Here is an 18,921-nt window from a genome sequence, read left to right as displayed (position 1 = left end):
CTCAATATCAAGCAGGCTGAAGGGGCATCTAAAACTTTTAGTTACCCAAAGGGTCTTTCTGCTGGCATTCTGGACCTGTTGCCATGGTAACTGCAGTTGGTTTCTAGCATGCTGACCTTAATTTTAATTTTAATTTTAATTTTTAAATATTTTTAATATTTAATATTTTAAAACATTTAATGTTTAAATGTTTTTAATATTCTGCAGGGAGCCGTCTAGATGGTCGGGGTATGAATATTACCATTATTATTATTATTATTATTATTATTATTATTATTATTTTCTCAGGCAAAATTAATTGCCTGCCTCTCCCAAGTTTCCAGCGTTCTGTGATTGTGAACAAAGCTACACAACAAGCAGAACTGGAAAAAAGTATCGCCAAATGGCAAAATACGTTTCAGTGAATACGAACTGAGGTTTTTTTCTTATTTCCCCAGTTGTAACTGGGCGAAAACTGTACAAACCAGTAACTACCAACGCTCTCTCCAAAACTAGCTCCTCTTTCATCCCAGGAAATTACCAACCAATTCACAGGAACACCTCTACTCGCCTTCCCTCCCCTTCTTTATTTAATTAAAAATATAGACACTTGCCTGTCTTCAGTCAACTTCATAATTGTGGTCCCTCGCGAGGAAAACACAATGAAAGACATTCGAAGCATCGGACTGTGAGGCAAAGGCAGGACAAAGCACCGTGAATAAGTGAATATGAATAAGGAGGGAACTTAGAAATACTGAAATCAACTGCACTCAAATCTCCAGATGTTTATACTCACCTTATGAACTTCTCAGCCAGACTTTCAACAAAGGAATAAATTTCTATCCAGTGGTGTTTGACGCTTCCAGACCTGAAAGTGAAATATTCTCAGATCAGCAATGGCCAACTTTTACTCAACTCTCTTATAGCTTCTGGCAGAAACTCAGTAAAAGGAGGATGGATAGCGGCTAACGGATTGAGGCTGAATCCTGGCAAGACAGAAGTGCTATTTTGGGGGGACAGGAGGCGGGCAGGTGTGGAGGACTCCCTGGTCCTGAATGGGGTAACTGTGCTCCTGAAGGACCAGGTGCGTAGCCTGGGAGTCATTCTGGACTCACTGCTGTCCATGGAGGTGCAGGTCAATTCTGTGTCCAGGGCAGCTGTCTACCAGCTCCATCTGGTATGCAGGATGAGACCCTCCCTGCCCACAGACTTTCTGGCCAGAGTGGTGCATGCTCTAGTTATCTCCCGCTTGGACTGCTGCAATGCGCTCTACATGGGGCTACCTTTGAAGGTGACCTGGAAACTGCAATTAATCCAGAATGCGGCAGCTAGACTGGTGACTGGGAGCGGCCGCCGAGACCATATAACACCGGTCTTGAAAGACCTACACTGGCTCCCAGTACGTTTCTGAGCACAATTCAAAGTGTTGGTGCTGATCTTTAAAGCCCTAAACAGCCTCAGTCCTGTATACCTGAAGGAGCATCTCCACCCCCATTGTTCTGCCCGGACACTGAGGTCCAGCTCCGAGGGCCTTCTGGCAGTTCCCTCACTGCGAGAAGTGAGGTTACAGGGAACCAGGCAGAGGGCCTTCTCGGTAGTGGCGCCCACCCTGTGGAACGCCCTCCCACCAGATGTCAAGGAAATAAACAACTACCTGACTTTTAGAAGACATCTGAAGGCAGCCCTATACAGTGGTACCTCAGGTTAAGAACTTAATTCGTTCTGGAGGTCTGTTCTTAACCTGAAGCACCACTTTAGCTAATAGGGCCTCCCGCCGCCGCCGTGCCACCACTGCGCCGCCGCTGCACAATTTCTGTTCTCATCCTGAAGCAAAGTTCTTAATCCGAGGTAATATTTCTGGGTTAGCGGAGTCTGTAACCAGAAGCGTATGTAACCTGAAGCGTATGTCACCCGAGGTACCACTGTATCGGGAAATTTTTAATGTCAGATGTTCTACCATTTTTTATGTGTGTTGTAAGCTGCCCAGAGTGGCTGGGGAAACCCAGCCAGATGGGTGGGGTATAAATAATAAAATTATCATCATCATCAACATCATCATTAAAAAACCAACAACCTTCATCTGCACGTTTGCTTTCGGTTACTGCTACCTGAACAAAATAATTACTGTAATACCTTAAAGCAGAGCTTTTCAACCTTTTTGAGTCCACGGCTCCCTTGACCAACTACCTTCTTTCGCTGGCACCCCTGTGGGGCTCAGGAGCCCAGTTATGTCACCCCTTGCCTGCAGAGCTGGCAGCCCCTCACCCCTTTTCAAATACCCTCCCTTGGAGAGTGTTTCCTCAGCCTCCTCTCCTCTCCCTTCCCCTCTCCTTGGGGGTCCTCTGGGCAGCTGCCACCGCCATCCCTGGTCTCTCACACTGCCCCACAGGGGCCGGGGAAGAGGATGCCCCCAGCCTTAGTGGCCCAAATGTGAGGCCACCATCTTACGCTCCTTGGGAGGCAGCAGCGGGCACCACTGGCCTGCATGGCAGCGCCGGGCACTCAGCTCCCAGACAGGCCTTGCACACAACAAGCACAAGGGAGGCCACCTTGGTGCCCACCTGCCTGGTCTCCCATCTGTCTGCCCATTCCCAACAGCAAGGGCTGGCGGACCGGCTGGCTAGGCTCCCTCACCCGCTTGCTTGCACCAAGGCCGCCTCAGCTCCTGGCAACCAGCACCCCTGGCCAGCCCCAGAGGCTCCATTCACCTGCGGAGCTTGTAGCCAGGGCTGCTGCAACAAACAGTCGTGCAAGGCTTTGGGAGGCAGAGACGCAAGAGCATGGGTAGGCAAACTAAGGCCCGGGGGCCAGATCCGGCCCAATCGCCTTCTCAATCCGGCCCGCAGATAATCCGGGAATCAGCGTACAGTGGTACCTCGGGTTGCATACGCTTCAGGTTATAGACTCCACTAACCCGGAAATAGTACCTTGGGTTAAGAACTTTGCTTCAGGATAAGAACAAAAATCGTGTTCTGGCGGCGCGGCGACAGCAGGAGGCCCCACTAGCTAAAGTGGAGCTTCAGGTTAAGAACAGTTTCAGGTTAAGAACGGACCTCCGGAACGAATTGAGTACTTAACCTGAGGTACCACTGTATTTTCACATGAGTAGAATGTGTATATTTAAAATGCAGCTCTGGGTTATTTGTGGGGCATAGAAATTCGGACAGAGGCCAGTATTGCCCGTGGCACCTCTGACCATCATTCAAGGCACCCCAGGGTGCCAGGGCACGCTGGTTGAAAACCACTGCCTTAAAGGATAAAAAAAGAAGATCAGGATAGAAGAGCTTTTTAAGCTGAGGGTCTCACCAAAGTTGGATTTTTGACCCTTAATCAAGGGGGAAAGGTACCCCAAGACAGAAACGAATTCAGGGTCTACATTGAGGAGGTCAGATGGAACATGAGTGTCCACCTGGAAAATCCTCCACTGTCGCTCCTGGAGATAGCAGCAAAATTATCAAGGTGTGGGGGTTTTTTTGGGGGGGGGGGTTACTCCATAGCGAAGACATAAGACAGAGAAGGCAGAGGGGAGTTCTACTTGTTAAGATATAGCAATTTGCAGTTTCTAAGGGTAAAGGGACCCCTGACCATTAGGTCCAGTCGTGACCGACTCTGGGGTTGCGGCGCTCATCTCGCTTTACAGGCCGAGGGAGCCGGCGTACAGCTTCCGGGTCTGTGGCCAGCATGACTAAGCCGCTTCTGGCAAACTAAAGCAGCGCAGGGAAACGCCATTTACCTTCCCGCTGGAGCAGTACCTATTTATCTACTTGCACTTTGATGTGCTTTCGAACTGCTAGCTGGGCAGGAGCAGGAACCGAGCAACGGGAGCTCACCCCGTCATGGGGATTCGAACCGCCAACCTTCTGATCAGCAAGCCCTAGGCTTTGTTGTTTAACCCACAGCGCCACCCGCGTCCAGAATATCTCAGGTGAATCAGATGCTCATTTTACCACAGGGACCATTCAAAATATTGCACCCCTGCAGACTGAAAAGTACATCCTATGCTACCAGTTCAGGGATCTGCTACTTCCTCGTCTCACCTCCACAGGTCCCAGAGCCTATGCAATGCCCAGACTTTTGAGCCTTCATTAAAGAAATTACATCTTTAGTATTTGCAGACGTTATGAAGCAAAATCTACAAGCCCCCTTCAAAACTTTAACTAATGTGCAAAGCCATGAACTAGTTTGCTTTACAGTGGTGCCCCGGGTTAAGTACTTAATTCGTTCCGGAGGTCCATACTTAACCTGAAACTGTTCTTAACCTGAAGCACCACTTTAGCTAATGGGGCCTCCCGCTGCCGCCACGCCACAGGAGCACGATTTCTGTTCTCATCCTGAAGCAAAGTTCTTAACCTGAAGCACTATTTCTGGGTTAGCGGAGTCTGTAACCTGAAGCGGATGTAACCTGAGGTACCACTGTAATTGATGAGCAATGCCAGGTGAGTGAAGGATGAGTGCCGCAGAAAAAATTAGAGCCATGCTGCTTCAGAATGATCCCCTTCACCTGAAAATGGAAAATTGCAAAAGTAGATTGCAAGAGTATGGCTGCAAAGTGGGGGCATCTCTCTATTTTTTGTACAGTCCCTGGTTCATGCACATCAGAGCCAGAGGGAATGCAGAACCTGCTATACTGTATGTATCTTAGGATAATTAGGTAAAGGTAAAGGGACCCCTGACCGTTAGGTCTAGTCGTGACCGACTCTGGGGTTGTGGCGCTCATCATCTCGCTTTATTGGCCGAGGGAGCCGGCGTACAGCTTCCGGGTCATGTGGCCAGCAAGACTAAGCCGCTTCTGGCGAACCAGAGCAGCGCACGGAAACGCCGTTTACCTTCCCGCCGGAGCGGTACCTATTTATCTACTTGCACTTTGACGTGCTTTCGAACTGCTAGGTTGGCAGGAGCAGGGACCGAGCAACAGGAGCTCACCCAGTCGCGGGGATTCGAACCGCCAGCCTTCTGATCGGCAAGTCCTAGGCTCTGTGGTTTAACCCACAGCGCCACCCATGTCCCTTAGGATTATCCCTTAGGATAATTACCGTGCTTTAATAAGAACAAGTTATATTTGCATATAAAGGTTGTTTCGGGAGCAAGTAAATCTCTTATGCAAACGGGATGCACGTTTTCACCTTTGCATTTTCATACGTATCCCTCTCTGGCACACTCCCTCGTCAAGTGAAAAACGTGTGCGATGGATTTTTGATTTTGCTCCAATCTATATTTACCATAATGACTATCCCCCGGCAATAGTTTTTCACTGTTAGAAAATGAAAAGCTTGTGTGATAATTGTCACCACACCCTGCCCCGTGAAGACAGCAGAAAAAGCTGCAAGAACAGGCATGCAATTCCAAATCAGGTGTTGGACTGGACCGCCCAAAGTGCTTTGGTAAGACAAACTACCCATTACTTAGTGGCATCATGCCTTGCTGCTAGTCTGGCTCCTGTGTACAATTCCTCAGAAGCAACGGAGGTTACTTTGAAGTAAGTGTAAACAGGAGAGCTGTCACATTCCATCTAGGCAAGGTCCTTCTTCCTTTCAACAGCTTCATGTTAAAACATGAAGGACCAGGTGCGCAGCTTGGGAGTCTTTTTGGACTCACAGCTGTCCATGGAGGTGCAGGTCAGTTCTGTGTCCAGGGCAGCTGTCTACCAGCTCCATCTGGTATGCAGGCTGAGACCCTACCTGCCTGCGGACTGTCTCGCCAGAGTGGTGCATGCTCTGGTTATCTCCCGCTTGGACTACTGCAACGCGCTCCACGTGGGGCTACCTTTGAAGGTGACCCGGAAACTACGATTAATCCAGAATGTGGCAGCTAGACTGGTGACTGGGAGTGGCCGCCGGGACCACATAACACCGGTTCTGAGAGATCTGCATTGGCTCCCAGTACGTTTCTGAGCACAATTCAAAGTGTTGGTGCTGACCTTTAAAGCCCTAAACGGCCTCGGTCCTGTATACCTGAAGGAGCGTCTCCACCCCCATCGTTCTGCCCGGACACTGAGGTCCAGCGCCGAGGGCCTTCTGGCGGTTCCCTCATTGTGAGAAGCAAAGTTACAGGGAATCAGACAGAGGGCCTTCTCGGTGGTGGCGCCCGCCCTGTGGAACGCCCTCCCATCAGATGTCAAAGAGATAAACAACTACCTGGCATTCAGAAGACATCTGAAGGCAGCCCTGTTTAGGAAAGTTTTTAATATTTAATGCTGTACTGTTTTTAACACTTGATTGGGAGCCGCCCAGAGTGGCTGGGGAAACTCAGCCAGATGGACGGGGTATAAATGAATTATTATTGTTGTTGTTTTGTTGTTGTTGTTGTTTCTTCTCCCTGATCATCCAGTACAGTGGTACCTTGGTTTACAACCATAATCCGTTCCGGAGGTCCAGTTGTAAACCAAAACAGGTTGTAACCCAAGGTGCGCTTTCGCCAATGGGGCCTCAAAAAAAAATGAGTTGTAATCCAAAAAAAGGGACACGCACTTTCGGGTTTGACGTGGTTGTAATCCAAAACGGTTATAATCCAAAGCAGTTGCAAACCAAGGTACCACGGTACAGGCAAGGTTTTTTTAATTCATCGAGACTGACTGAAATCACTCAGACACACACAAACCACTAGGTGATCTTGGCCTATTTACGGTTTGGTTTGCTTTCTCTTTTTGAATAACAGTATTTATTTATTTATTTTTCATTCCGTCTTTTCCTGGCGAAACATAGAACTCGGTTTTTGCTTTCTCATGAGGAAACACCCTTTGTTCACTTTTGATAATTTCCACCCCATCTTTCTGCATAAAACATAGCCACAATATTTAAGCAGAAAAAACCTGCCCCATTACCGTTCAAAGCCCTGAAAGCCTGATGCAAATTAACACTGAAATTGGCTAGAGCAAAACAGTCAGTGACACACCACAGTAACATTAAGCTATTGTGGTTTCATTTCTGGACGGCTAAGCATTCACACAAGCTTAACAAACCGGTGGGAAGCAGAGAATACATCGAAGGACACAAATATACACCAATTGCAAACATAAAAACAACAAATGAACACAGATGCATAAAATAAAATTGCATCAGTTGCAAGGACGCTATCTCCCACTCTGGTGTAAATTAATTAATTAATTTATTATTATTATTATTATTGATTCCTGCATTACTCTTGTGGTCCCGCCCCCTGCAAATCTGCACCAGAGAGTCATGGAAACCCCTAGAACAGATTCATGGGGCATGCGGGAGACAGGGAGGAGAGGGGAGAATGGTCCATTGTACAAGCAGAAATCTCCACTCTGCTGTAACGTTCGCACTGCGCTGGACTCCTCCCTATGAAACAAATTAAACTGCAATAGGAGGTTGGGGGAGCAAATAAGGCCCCTGGAGACGGTAGGATGGTTTCACTCCAACTTAGTGACAGAATGACACTGGCTTACTTCACCAACTTGGTGAAGTATAATAAAATATACATGAATGCTAAGCATTATTAAAAAGAAAGGAAACGCAGAAATGAATAATTGCTGCTTTCAATGGTGAACATAACAGTCTTATTAGAAAGTTGCTGGTTTACGTTTTATTATCCCCATTTGGAAAGAGGAAGGTAAAGAGCTCCAGTAGATATTTTTTTACTGCCATCCTAAATATGTCTACTCAGATGTCTACTGATTTCAACAGCATTTTTGCTTTGACTGACAATCCATGTAATGGGTCTCTCTTTTTGGGTCTCTCTTTTCTTTCCTGTGTCTGTTAAATCCGCACCTTCTGTGCCCTCTGTTGAGTTGGACAGTCTATAAATCAGTTCTACCCAATGATTCAGACTGGGAGCTGAGCAATACACATGGGAATCTTTCTGCTGAAAACTTAAAAAGATCGTTTTGAAAAGAGCCGCTGGCTGTTTGCTGCCTGCGCCACAATGACTCACAGCGCTGTGGTATCTGTCTCTATAGACATCGGTGTGCTTAGCCTGTAGCGAGGGGCAGCGAAATTATGGAAACCTTTCTTTGTCGCCATGCACAGACTAGCTCCCTCCATCGCATGCTTCATGTACAGATAGCACACAACTGGGTTTTGGGTTTGAGCCCCACGTTGGGCAAAAGGGGGTTGGAATAGATGACCCCTGGGGTCCCTCCCAACTCTACAATTCAATGATTCTACGATTCTATACTACAACTAGGTATGTTAGGTAAAGGTAAAGGGACCCCTGACGATTAGGTCCAGTCGTGGCCGACTCTGGGGTTGCAGTGCTCATCTCGCTTTATTGGCCGAGGGAGCCGGCGTACAGCTTCCGGGTCATGTGACCAGCATGACTAAGCCGCTTCTGGTGAACCAGAGCAGCGCACGGAAATGGCGTTTACCTTCCCGCTGGAGTGGTACCTATTTATCTACTTGCACTCTGACGTGCTTTCGAACTGCTAGGTTGGCAGGAGCTGGGACAGAGCAACGGGAGTTCACCCCGTCACGGGGATTCAAACTGCCGACCTTCTAATTGGCAAGTCCTAGGCTCTGTGGTTTAACCCACAGCGCCACCCGCATCCCACTAGGTATGTTAGGCCAGCATAAACTGACCACCGGCTTGCCATTACTGTATCATTTTCAGAGGATCTTGAACGACAGTGACAGTTTGTATGGAATATATGTATTTTAAATTACCACTCAGCATTAAGAGAAATGAAGCTGTCTTGGTTGTTTTCATCAACTGCGTGACAAACAACTCTTTCGGCTTCTCTTAATTTTGTGGGTTTGTTTGGTGATTACTGAGGGAATTTAAGCTGTCGCTGCTGGAGGTCTGTTCCATCAGCGGCTGTATTTTTCAGTGCCTGCACTGAAACGCACGGCAGAGTTAAGAGTTGCAAGCTATTTGTTCATGGGGTCCACAGAACCGATTTCTCCCAAGGAGAAATGCTTTCAGCTCATGATGTGCATAAAGTAAAGGTAAAGGGACCCCTGACCATTAGGTCCAGTCGTGACCGACACTGGAGTTGCGGAGCTCATCTCCCTTTATTGGCCAAGGGAGCCGGCGTACAGCTTCCGGGTCATGAGGCCAGCATGACTAAGCTGCTTCTGGCGAACCAGAGCAGCGCACGGAAACGCCGTTTACCTTCCCGCTGGAGTGGTACCTATTTATCTACTTGCACTTTGATGTGCTTTTGAACTGCTAGGTTGGCAGGAGCAGGGACTGAGCAACAGGAGCTCACTCCGTCGCAGGGATTCGAACCACCAACCTTCTGATCATCAAGTCCTAGGCTCTGTGGTTTAACCCACAGCGCCACCCACATCCCTCCTTGATGTGCATGCTAGGAAGTAAATCATTCTTTGTCTGAGCTCCATACTTGCTCAAGCAAAGAACAATTTTTGGAGCTAACGTGTTTTCACTTAGGCTGTTAAGTCGCTTAACAAGTCTGAATATTAATCTTAATATGCAATAAAAGCAGCGTTGCTCAGTGCCAAACTATGAGGGAGACCCAGAACTCGATCCAGGTGCAGTTCAATGCAGACCGTCATGCGCTGACTGTCAGTGCACACAGAAGTCTTCACATCTGGCCAAAACTTGGCCTCTAGGAGAATTGCTGGAAATGAACCCATTTCCTTGGGTTTTTTCTTTTTTTAATGCTCTTTCTGCAGAACCTAATTTGTGCTTGGATTTCTGTTTGGGATGGTTCTTCCTCACAACGACCAGAAAACTGGCAAAAAGTTTGGCCATTCAATCCAGTCTGGCAGAATATGAACGCCTCTGAACAACAACATCAGCAACGAGGCAGGAATAACCACGACTATGCTTTCATCAATAGCACTTTTCAACTCTCTCTGTAGGGCCTCTGTGCAGCTAATGCATAGGGGAGAGGAGGGGGCGCAATTGCCCTCGGGTTGCAACAAGGTACAACAAAGAGGTGCGGATTTGCAAGACAACGACCCTGGAGTAACTTCAGCTGGCAGAAAAAGAGTACTCCAATTTGCCCGTTTAGGCTGGCGTCTGGGCAGCCCGACGACACCCCCCGTTTCTTGTCACGCATTTCGGTGCAACCCCGAAGTTTGCGCACTTCCCCGCAGCGGACGTTGCTCCGAGACAAAACGACGGTGCAACTCTCCGGACGAAACCTCCACCGGGAGGCTGCAAGCCCACGACGGCTTCCTCGGGAGCCAGCCCCGCTGGGAGGACGGACTACTCGGGAGTAAGCGCCCAGGGCAATTTGGGGAGGAGGCTTCTTCTTGGAGAGCCCCGACGGCAAGGCACTTACTTGTCCAGGACGAAGTAGAGATCGAAGGCGCCGTGGCACGACGAGGGCCGCTCCCCTGGCCCGCCGCCTCCGTGCCCTCCTCCTCCGATGTCCTTCTCCTGGCGGGCTCCCGACGCCAGGCTGCCCGCGGCCAGCAGCAGGGCGGCGGCGCCGAGGAGGAGAACCCCTCCGCTCCCCGGGCGCGCCATCTTCGCCTCCGCCAGCAGCAGCAGCAGGAGCGCGCAGCGGCCCGCTCCTCCGACGTGCGCGCCCGGCTCAGCAGCCCCGGCGGACGGCTGCTTGGGTGGGGCGATCGGCGGAGGGCCGCGAAGGCTGGGTTGCTGCTGCTGCTGCCCGCGGCGCTTGGCGAGACGTTACCTAAAGCCCCAGGAAGAGGCTGTCTGCCGCGCGGCCCCGGTTTCCTGCGCGCCCGCCTTGGCGGGGAGGGGAAGGAGGGCCGGACGGAGCGGGCCAGCAGGGAAGGAGGGCTGCTCTGCTGCGCGCCCAGGCCGGGAGAAGGCGAGCCGGCCGCGCGGACCTTTCCTGTTCCGGGACGCGCGGCGCGGAGCTCCCTCGGACGGCCAGGCGGGCGCGCAGGGAAGCGGGGCGCACAGGCGCGCACAGGACCCAGGAGATGGAGTGGGAGGTGGGCGCCTTGACGAAGCGCGCAAAGCCCCGCGGCTTTCCTCGGGGATCGGCCAGAGGAGGACCCGGGGAAGGGGAAGCCCACGGGGGATCGCGGAGCGCGCAGCCCTCCGGAGCATGCAGCCAAGAGCGGTGTTCACACGTGCGCGCTTCATCCCCGACGTTTGCGGGAAGACGGCCGAGGGGCTCCGGCGTAGCGCAGAGATCGGGGTTGCCCCTCCTTAATCAAGCATACTTCGCTAAAAGTAGATATTGTAGAAAGTTTTATGAGCACTAGGGATCCAAAAGAAAGTCATTTAAAACTTCTGTTGGTGATGATAGATTGGGCAAGAGATGTAGGACATAATATAATGTTTGAGGATTGGGAAAGACTGTGGAAGAAAGAGGTAAAGTTCACTGCATGTACTGTGTTAAAGGAAAATATAATGAAAATGATGTACAGATGGTATTTGACTCCCGTCAAACTAGCAAAGATATATCCTAACTGTGATAATTTATGTTGGCAGTGTAAAAGAAAACGAAGGAACTTTTTATCACATGTGGTGGACCTGCCCCAAGGTGAAAGAATTCTGGGGAAAGATTTATAATGAACTGAAAAAAATGTTGAAATATACATTTATAAAGAAACCAGAGGCCTTTCTTCTTGGAATAACAGTTTTGGAATTACCCAAGAAAGATGTTAAATTATTTTTGTATGCCACAACTGCTGCTCGAATTTTACTAGCGAAAAAGTGGAAAACCCAAGAATTACCGTGGAAGAATGGCAGATGAAGATGATGGATTTTTTGGAGCTAGCCGACCTAAACGGAAGAGTCCGCGACCAGAAGGAGGAGGAGTATCAGGAAGAATGGACAAAATTTAACGATTACTTAGCTAAATTTGTTAAGTTAAATTAATTGGAAATAGCTTGCAGGCAACAGATTGGCTTAGGAATTTATATAAGTTAAGTGATGTTTAACATGTACAATTTCGAATTGAAAAGACGTAAGGATGTTATTGGACTAAGTTAAGTTTATAAGAATTATGATTTGGAAAGCCGTTATAAGGATATGCATGGAAATTCAACTAAGGGGAAGCAAGGAAGTCACTTAACAATGTCAATAAGTGTAATTTTAATATGATTTATGTTTGTTTGTGTTTTTTGTTTGTGTATAATTTTGTGAAACTTAATAATTTTTTTTGAAAAAAATTAAAATAAAACTACTACTGTTGAGACATTTCAGCCTGAAGTTGCTAGACAGTGCCAGGCAGAAGATGGTGACGAATGGGTGTCTTGCCCAGGGGTGCCAACTTGAATTAAATACTGGGGTAAACCGCACCCCGCGTAATCAATCACATGACAAGCACAGGGACACCATTTGAATGGCAACTGGGGGACACTCAGCCCCCTCAAGTATTTTATGGGGAGGGGGGTGAAGGGACCTCGGCCCTTAGGAGTTGGCTCCTATGAAAGCAGGCATCTAACAGAGAAGTGAGCTGTCAGCTTTTTTATGTATTAACTACAGCGGTACCTCAGGTTAGGTACTTAATTCGTTCCGGAGGTCCATTCTTAACCTGAAACTGTTCTTAACCTGAAGCACCACTTTAGCTAATGGGGCCTCCCGCTGCGCTGCTGGAGCACTACTTCTGTTCTCACCCTGAAGCAAAGTTCTTAACCTGAAGCACTATTTCTGGGTTAGCGGAGTCAGTATACTGAAGCGTAAGTAACCTGAGGTACCACTGTAGTTGTTAGCAAGAAAAAGCAGTAAAATCAGGGTTGATTCAAAGCCTCCTTTTCAGAGGAGACCACAAATTCATCAGAGTGCCGCCACTGCCACACCCACCCCACTTGTAGTCTCCTTGTTCTTGTTGTTTAGTCGTTTAGTTGTGTCTGACTCTTTATGACCCCATGGACCAGAGCACGCCAGGCACTCCTGTCTTCCACTGCCTCCCACAGTTTGGTCAAACTCATGCTGGTAGCTTCGAGAACACTGTCCATCCATCTCATCCTCTGTCGTCCCCTTCTTGCGCCCTCCATCTTTCCCAACATCAGGGTCTTTTCCAGGGAGTCTTCTCTTCTCATGAGGTGGCCAACGTATTGGAGCCTCAGCTTCATGATCTGTCCTTCCAGTGAGCACTCAGGGCTGATTTCCTTGAGAATGGATAGGTTTGATCTTGCAGTCCATGGGACTCTCAAGAGTCTCCAGCACCATAATTCAAAAGCATGTAGCCTCCTAGGGGTGTCTATTGAAGCTGAATACTGTACTAGTTTACTAGAATATCGACTATTTCCAATAAAAGTTTGAATGAGCTCAATAAATCTGTCCTGTGATTCTATGTCCCTAGGCCACAAAATAATTTTTATCTAACAGATTTCCGTGACTGGGGAATTGTCTTCTTTATATTCAGGCAAAACCATTGTTTTTTGCACAACACTCATTGATAACATGATGAGCCCAGGTGACCAATATAAATATGCCTGCAAACTGTCAGTTGGCAACTGGAGATGTGTCCTTTATGAGGTAGTGGTGAATTGTGCCTGGTGGTCCAGCCCTCTATTTGAGGGCAGAATGCTGTCGAGCTTGGACTTCCTTGCCAACAGCAGCCAATAGATGGAGAAAGGAATAAGGAACTGGGATGGGCCAATGCTAATTGGGCACACAGCCTAGTCCATTATTTTCTACATAAAAGGTAAAGGGACCCCTTAGCATTAGGTCCAGTCGTGACCGACTCTGGGGTTGCGGCGCTCATCTCGCTTTATTGGCCAAGGGAGCCGGCGTACAGCTTCTGGGTCATGTGGCCAGCATGACTAAGCCGCTTCTGGCGAACCAGAGCAGTGCATGGAAACACTGTTTACCTTCCCGCCGGAGTGGTACCTATTTATCTACTTGCACTCTGATGTGCTTTTGAACTGCTAGGTTGGCAGGAGCAGGGACCGAGCAATGGGAGCTCACCCCGTCGCAGGAATTCGAACCACCGACCTTCTGATCAGCAAGTCCTAGGCTCTGTGGTTTAACCCACAGCGCCACCTGCGTCCCATATTTTCTACATATTGTGACTGTAATTGGTAGGGGAATGCTGTGCTCAGCAATAGCCTGCGTCCAAACTGTGTGTAGGGATATGGTAAATTGTGCTTTAAAAGCAAACACAGAAATAGGTAGCTTCACATATGGATGGCTGTGCAAAGCTTGGATTTTTGCTTCTACTACATATAGTGTTGAGGCTACACAAAATCAGATTTTAACATGATAAAATCATGTGCAAATCTAACCTAAATTAGCTTTGCACCATATTGATACGTTTGCCAGGCACATGCTTGTATTTATGTGTGTAAGACACATGTAGTTCTTGCAATGAAACATTCTAAAACAAACAAGCACACACACACCCTATTTTGCATATTTCCATATTTCACCCTTCTCGCCAAAGTCTTTTTCCTAGAAAGGTTGTCAAGCCACCTGAAATTATTGCAGTAATTATGACCGACTCTTTCTTGTCATCCCTGTGTCCCGCCCGCCCCGCCCCCCGTCGCCCCCTCGAGATGGAACTGGACCGATCTGACCTAATTAATGGATCAAGCCACAGGACGGGGAAGGAAAGCAGAATCACTTTGAGGCAATTTGTCCATTTTCGTTTTGGTGGGAAACAAGCCTTGACTCAACCTGGGGAGTTGCGTGTTTATGTTTTGTCCGTACATTGCAGCTATTATATTGACTCAAAGTCTCTCACACCAGGCTCAACTGCACCTCTGTGCTCCTCACAGTCTCACATGCAGCCTGACGCAATGCACGTTTATATGTCATAAGCTCCCCTGAAATCAATGGTGCTTAAAAGGTAAAGGGACCCCTGACAATTAGGTCCAGTCGTGACCGACTCTGGGGTTGCGTGCTCATCTCGCTTTACTGGCCGAGGGAGCCGGCGTTTTGTCGCAGACAGCTTCCGGGTCATATGGCCAGCATGACTAAGCCGCTTCTGGCAAACAAGAGCAGCGCACGGAAATGCCGTTTACCTTCCCACTGGAGTGGTACCTATTTATCTACTTGCACTTTGACGTGCTTTCAAACTGCTAAGTTGGCAGGAGCTGGGACCGAGGAACGGGAGTTCACCCCATTGTGGGGATTCGAACCGCCAACCTTCTGACCCACAGCGCCACCCACGTACCTCAATGGTGCTTACTTACAGGTAAATTACTTCCGGTTGCATGGGATTGCAGCCTTAATTTGCAGCAAAGGGCCAATGAATCAGGCAGGGCATTGCAACAGCTAACAGAGAGGATCATTTCTGCCTATGCAAGCCAGTCAGTGTCTGATACTCTGATATAGCTACACTATATTAGAAGTTTTACCAAGCACAGTTAAGAGTGACAAATGCTTCTACAGAGTCTACTCGATTTGCACATTTGCTCCATCGTTCCTGATGTTGCTTACAAACAACTCCCCTAGCATGGGTGTTGTCAGGATTTATGTTGGTGGGGCAGGTAAAGGTGAAAGGTAAAGGACCCCTGGACGGTTAAGTCCAGTCAAAGGCGACTATGGGGTTGTGGCGCTCATCTCACTTTCAGGCTGAGGGAGCCAGCGTTTGTCCACAGACAGCTTTCTGGGTCATGTGGCCAGCATGACTAAGCCGCTTCTGGCGCAACAGGACACCGTGACGGAAACCAGAGCGCATGGAAAAGCCATTTCCCTTCCCGCTGCAGCGGTACCTATTTATCTACTTGCACTGGTGTGCTTTCGAACTGCTTGGTTGGCAGGAGCTGGGACACAGCAATGGGAGCTTACCCCGTTGTAGACCCCTGACCATTAGGTCCAGTCGTGGCCAACTCTGGGGTTGTGGCACTCATCTCACTTTATTGGCCAAGGGAGCCAGCGTACAGCTTCTGGGTCATGTGGCCAGCATGACAAAGCCGCTTCTGGCGAACCAGAGCAGCGCACGGAAACGCCGTTTACCTTCCTGCCAGAGCGGTACCTATTTATCTACTTGCACTTTGACGTGCTTTCGAACTGCTAGATTGGCAGGAGCAGGGACAGAGCAACGGGAGCTCACCCCGTTGTGGGGATTCGAACCGCCAACCTTCTGATCAGCAAGTCCTGTGGTTTAACCCACAGCACCATTCTACTCATGTAAAAACACCAGGCAGGCCCCACAAATAATCCCACAAATAGAAAGCTGCATTATACAGAGTCAATTTATCCATCTGTGTAACTCAGAATTGCTTCTGGCTGATCAGGGCTTTCTAGGGCAGGCATAGGCAAACTCAGCCCTCCAGATATTTTGGGACTACAATTCCCATCATCCCTGACCGCTGGTCCTGCTAGCTAGGGATGATGGGAGTTGTAGGCCAAAAACATCTGGAGGGCCGAGTTTGTCTATGCCTGTTCTAGGGTTTCCCCAGCCTCAACCTAGAGATGGCAGGCAGTGAACCAGGGACATTGTGCATGCAAAACCATTTACACTTGGCCACTGGACTGCAGCTCTTACCCTTATACAATTCCCTATTCAAGATGGAATTGGCTGGGGAAAACGTGTTTCGTAGCCAGTGTAAGTTCTTCACTCAGCTTACAAACTGGGGAATTGTGGGGGGAGAGGTGGGTATCATTTGTGAAAAGGACATCGGCCTTCTCTGCTCAGGGTTGCCAGGCTGGAGCCACATGCAGAACAGGGACTTGTATTCTGTAAAACACCGTGCATGTTGATGGAATAATGCTTATGCCAGTCTGCACAAGATCAGCAGTAATGGGAAAGGGGATGAGATAATGAACCCAAATTACACTGCCTTCAGAAAGGCCCTTTGCAATGAAATCTAGCAAACGGTTTATCCATTTTATCTCCTATCTTTGGAATCACTAACTTGAGATCCCTTTGACTTCCAACCCTTTATTTAATATTGTAATGGAATTCACCTGTTCACATACGATGATGGTGATCATCATCCATCATCATCATCATCATCATCGCAAGAAGTGCCTTATGCCTGTTTGTTTTTAATTTCTTTATAAAAGGCACTTGCTGGAGATAATTTATGGCTCTGCATAGCAAATGGTTTCTGGCACAGCTGGTACATAAAATATATAACCATCAAATGTCTTGTCAGAATCGAATAGGCCCCAAATTGGGACTTGCTACATCGCTTTTGAAAGATGTCATTCCATATAAATGCCTTTAACGCCTGGTAGAAAATTCCTATGAGCATGTTGACAAATGAAATAACCGGGCTTCTTTGATTAATGTCCAAGCAAACTGAATATTGGCTTGTATTGAAAAACCAAACGTCAACCCAGTAATGGTTTTGAAGGAGGGATATTTTATATTTGATACAATCAAAGAGAAATCTGTTGCCAAAAGAAAAGCTGACAAGAGAGATTGTGGAAAAGACAGAACAAGCTCAGGAGATCTTGCAAAGCTAATGTAGAAAACTGGGAGGGGGGGGGATGAAATCTTTGCAATATTTCTGATTTTGCAAAAAAAAAAGAAAGAAAAGAAAACACAGAAATCAATCCAGGCATTTCATAAAGGTCTTTATCCAACGTTCTCCCATCAGCTGCAGATGTTTTGATCCAATTGGGTTGCCAGCGCAGGTATTTGCTACTTTAGGAGTGTTGGAGGAAATAAAGAACCTGCCTTTTTAATTTTCATTTTGCCTGTTTCGGTGACCGGCGAGGGAGACCAACTCTGAAAGTGGCCCCAATATTTTTCCCGCCTCCTCTGTGTTGCAGATGGTGCTGGTTCTTATTCCGACGAGGGTCTGATAGTTTGATTTTATTTTGAGCAACGGAGGATGAGCAAATAAGAGCAGGCATCTTCGTCGCAATTTCCAGTGGTGCAGCTGGGTCCCCCCATTTCTGTAGCTCCCTCCCTGCAACCTTTTTTTATTAGACATGACTAGACCCACCCACCCGTAACAGGAACTGCCAGGCTTACATGCCACATAAAGCAACCAACTAGGCAGGCTAATGCAGATGATGAAGTTCTCCGTTAAAGGGTTTTGACTTGCTGCTTTAATGGCAATGCCAGTGTTTTCAACCAAAAACAAAGGGGGGGGGGAATGGTAGTAAAATGCAGAATTATTTATTACAACAAACAAATCATACCTACAAAGATTCCAGCAATAATTCCTTAACTATCCTAATACCATGCAAATCATTTTGACATAAGCCAAATTTGTTTCAATGCAAATATCTTCATCGGTGGCCTAATATAACATTAAAAAAAAAACAAAAACCCTAAACATGGAAAATTGATAAGCTTTTATTTTTGCATATAAAACCTCAGAGGAGAGTAAAACTATTCCCATCACACCGAAAACAATTGCCCTCGATAAACAAATTATCGACCTCTGTCTTTCTAACACTGGACTTGAGCTACAAATCTGCTTCTTCTGAGATCATGCCTGAACATTTGGCACCTTCTACCTGTTTTTGAGAAGCTTTTTTTTACCGTGGAGCTGCCAGTTTCAAGTTGCTAAAGGATTTCAGGTTCAATTCTTGCTTTGGGGGAAATCCACAATTCATTACTTAGTCCACAAGCCATTTGAATTGGTGGTTGATTTGACTTGAGTATTTAGTTCGTTGTTTTAAGCAGCAGTTACCTGGTAGACTCATGAGCACAACTATGTATTTATTTATTTATTTATTTAATTTACTAGGTGCCTTTTTATTTTGCCGTGACAACTGAAAGTGACTTGCCAAGTAACTTACAAACAAAAAACACATACATTAAAACCAGGGGAAGAAATACATTAAAACATTCTACCCACTCTGAAAGGCCATGGATAGTTAAAAGGGAATGAAATATACTCAGAGTCGCAAAGTGATTTCATGCTCTTTATTCAGCTCATAGTGGTGAGGAGGAATGAATGGAAGTCCCCTCAAGGTATCTGCTTTATATACATTATTTACACAATGGGCTGCACATGATTGGCTAATTCCGGAATTCTACTGTAAGCCAATCAGGTTGTGGATTCACTTCTATCTGGAGCATGATTGGGTGGTTCCTGCCAACCAATCATATTGCTGCATTGTTCTAGGACCAATCAGACTGCTGCATTCTGAATCCTATTGTTCTAGGACCAATCAGACTGCTGCCTTTTGGATCCTATTGTTCTAGGACCAATCAGACTGCTGCAGTTTGGATCC

General features: G+C 47.5%; 1 protein-coding gene across 1 annotated transcript in view; it reads right to left on the bottom strand.

Moving 5' to 3' along the window:
• Positions 1-10,872, bottom strand: part of ANTXRL (ANTXR like) — a 63,034-nt gene extending 52,162 nt beyond the window's left edge. Inside the window, exons 1-3 of the mRNA XM_083615715.1 lie at positions 10,187-10,872; positions 776-847; positions 594-665 (exon numbers count right to left, since the gene is read on the bottom strand). Coding sequence (XP_083471841.1) covers positions 594-665; positions 776-847; positions 10,187-10,374 — 332 coding nt within the window. The 5' untranslated portion in view covers positions 10,375-10,872. The remainder of the gene's footprint in view (positions 1-593; positions 666-775; positions 848-10,186) is intronic.
• Between the last annotated feature and the right edge of the window lie 8,049 nt (positions 10,873-18,921).

The sequence above is a fragment of the Podarcis filfolensis genome, assembly GCF_964270895.1.
Source record: "Podarcis filfolensis genome assembly, chromosome: 5".
Classification (NCBI taxonomy): Eukaryota; Metazoa; Chordata; class Lepidosauria; order Squamata; family Lacertidae; genus Podarcis; species Podarcis filfolensis.
This window is presented reverse-complemented; position numbering and strand designations above follow the sequence as displayed.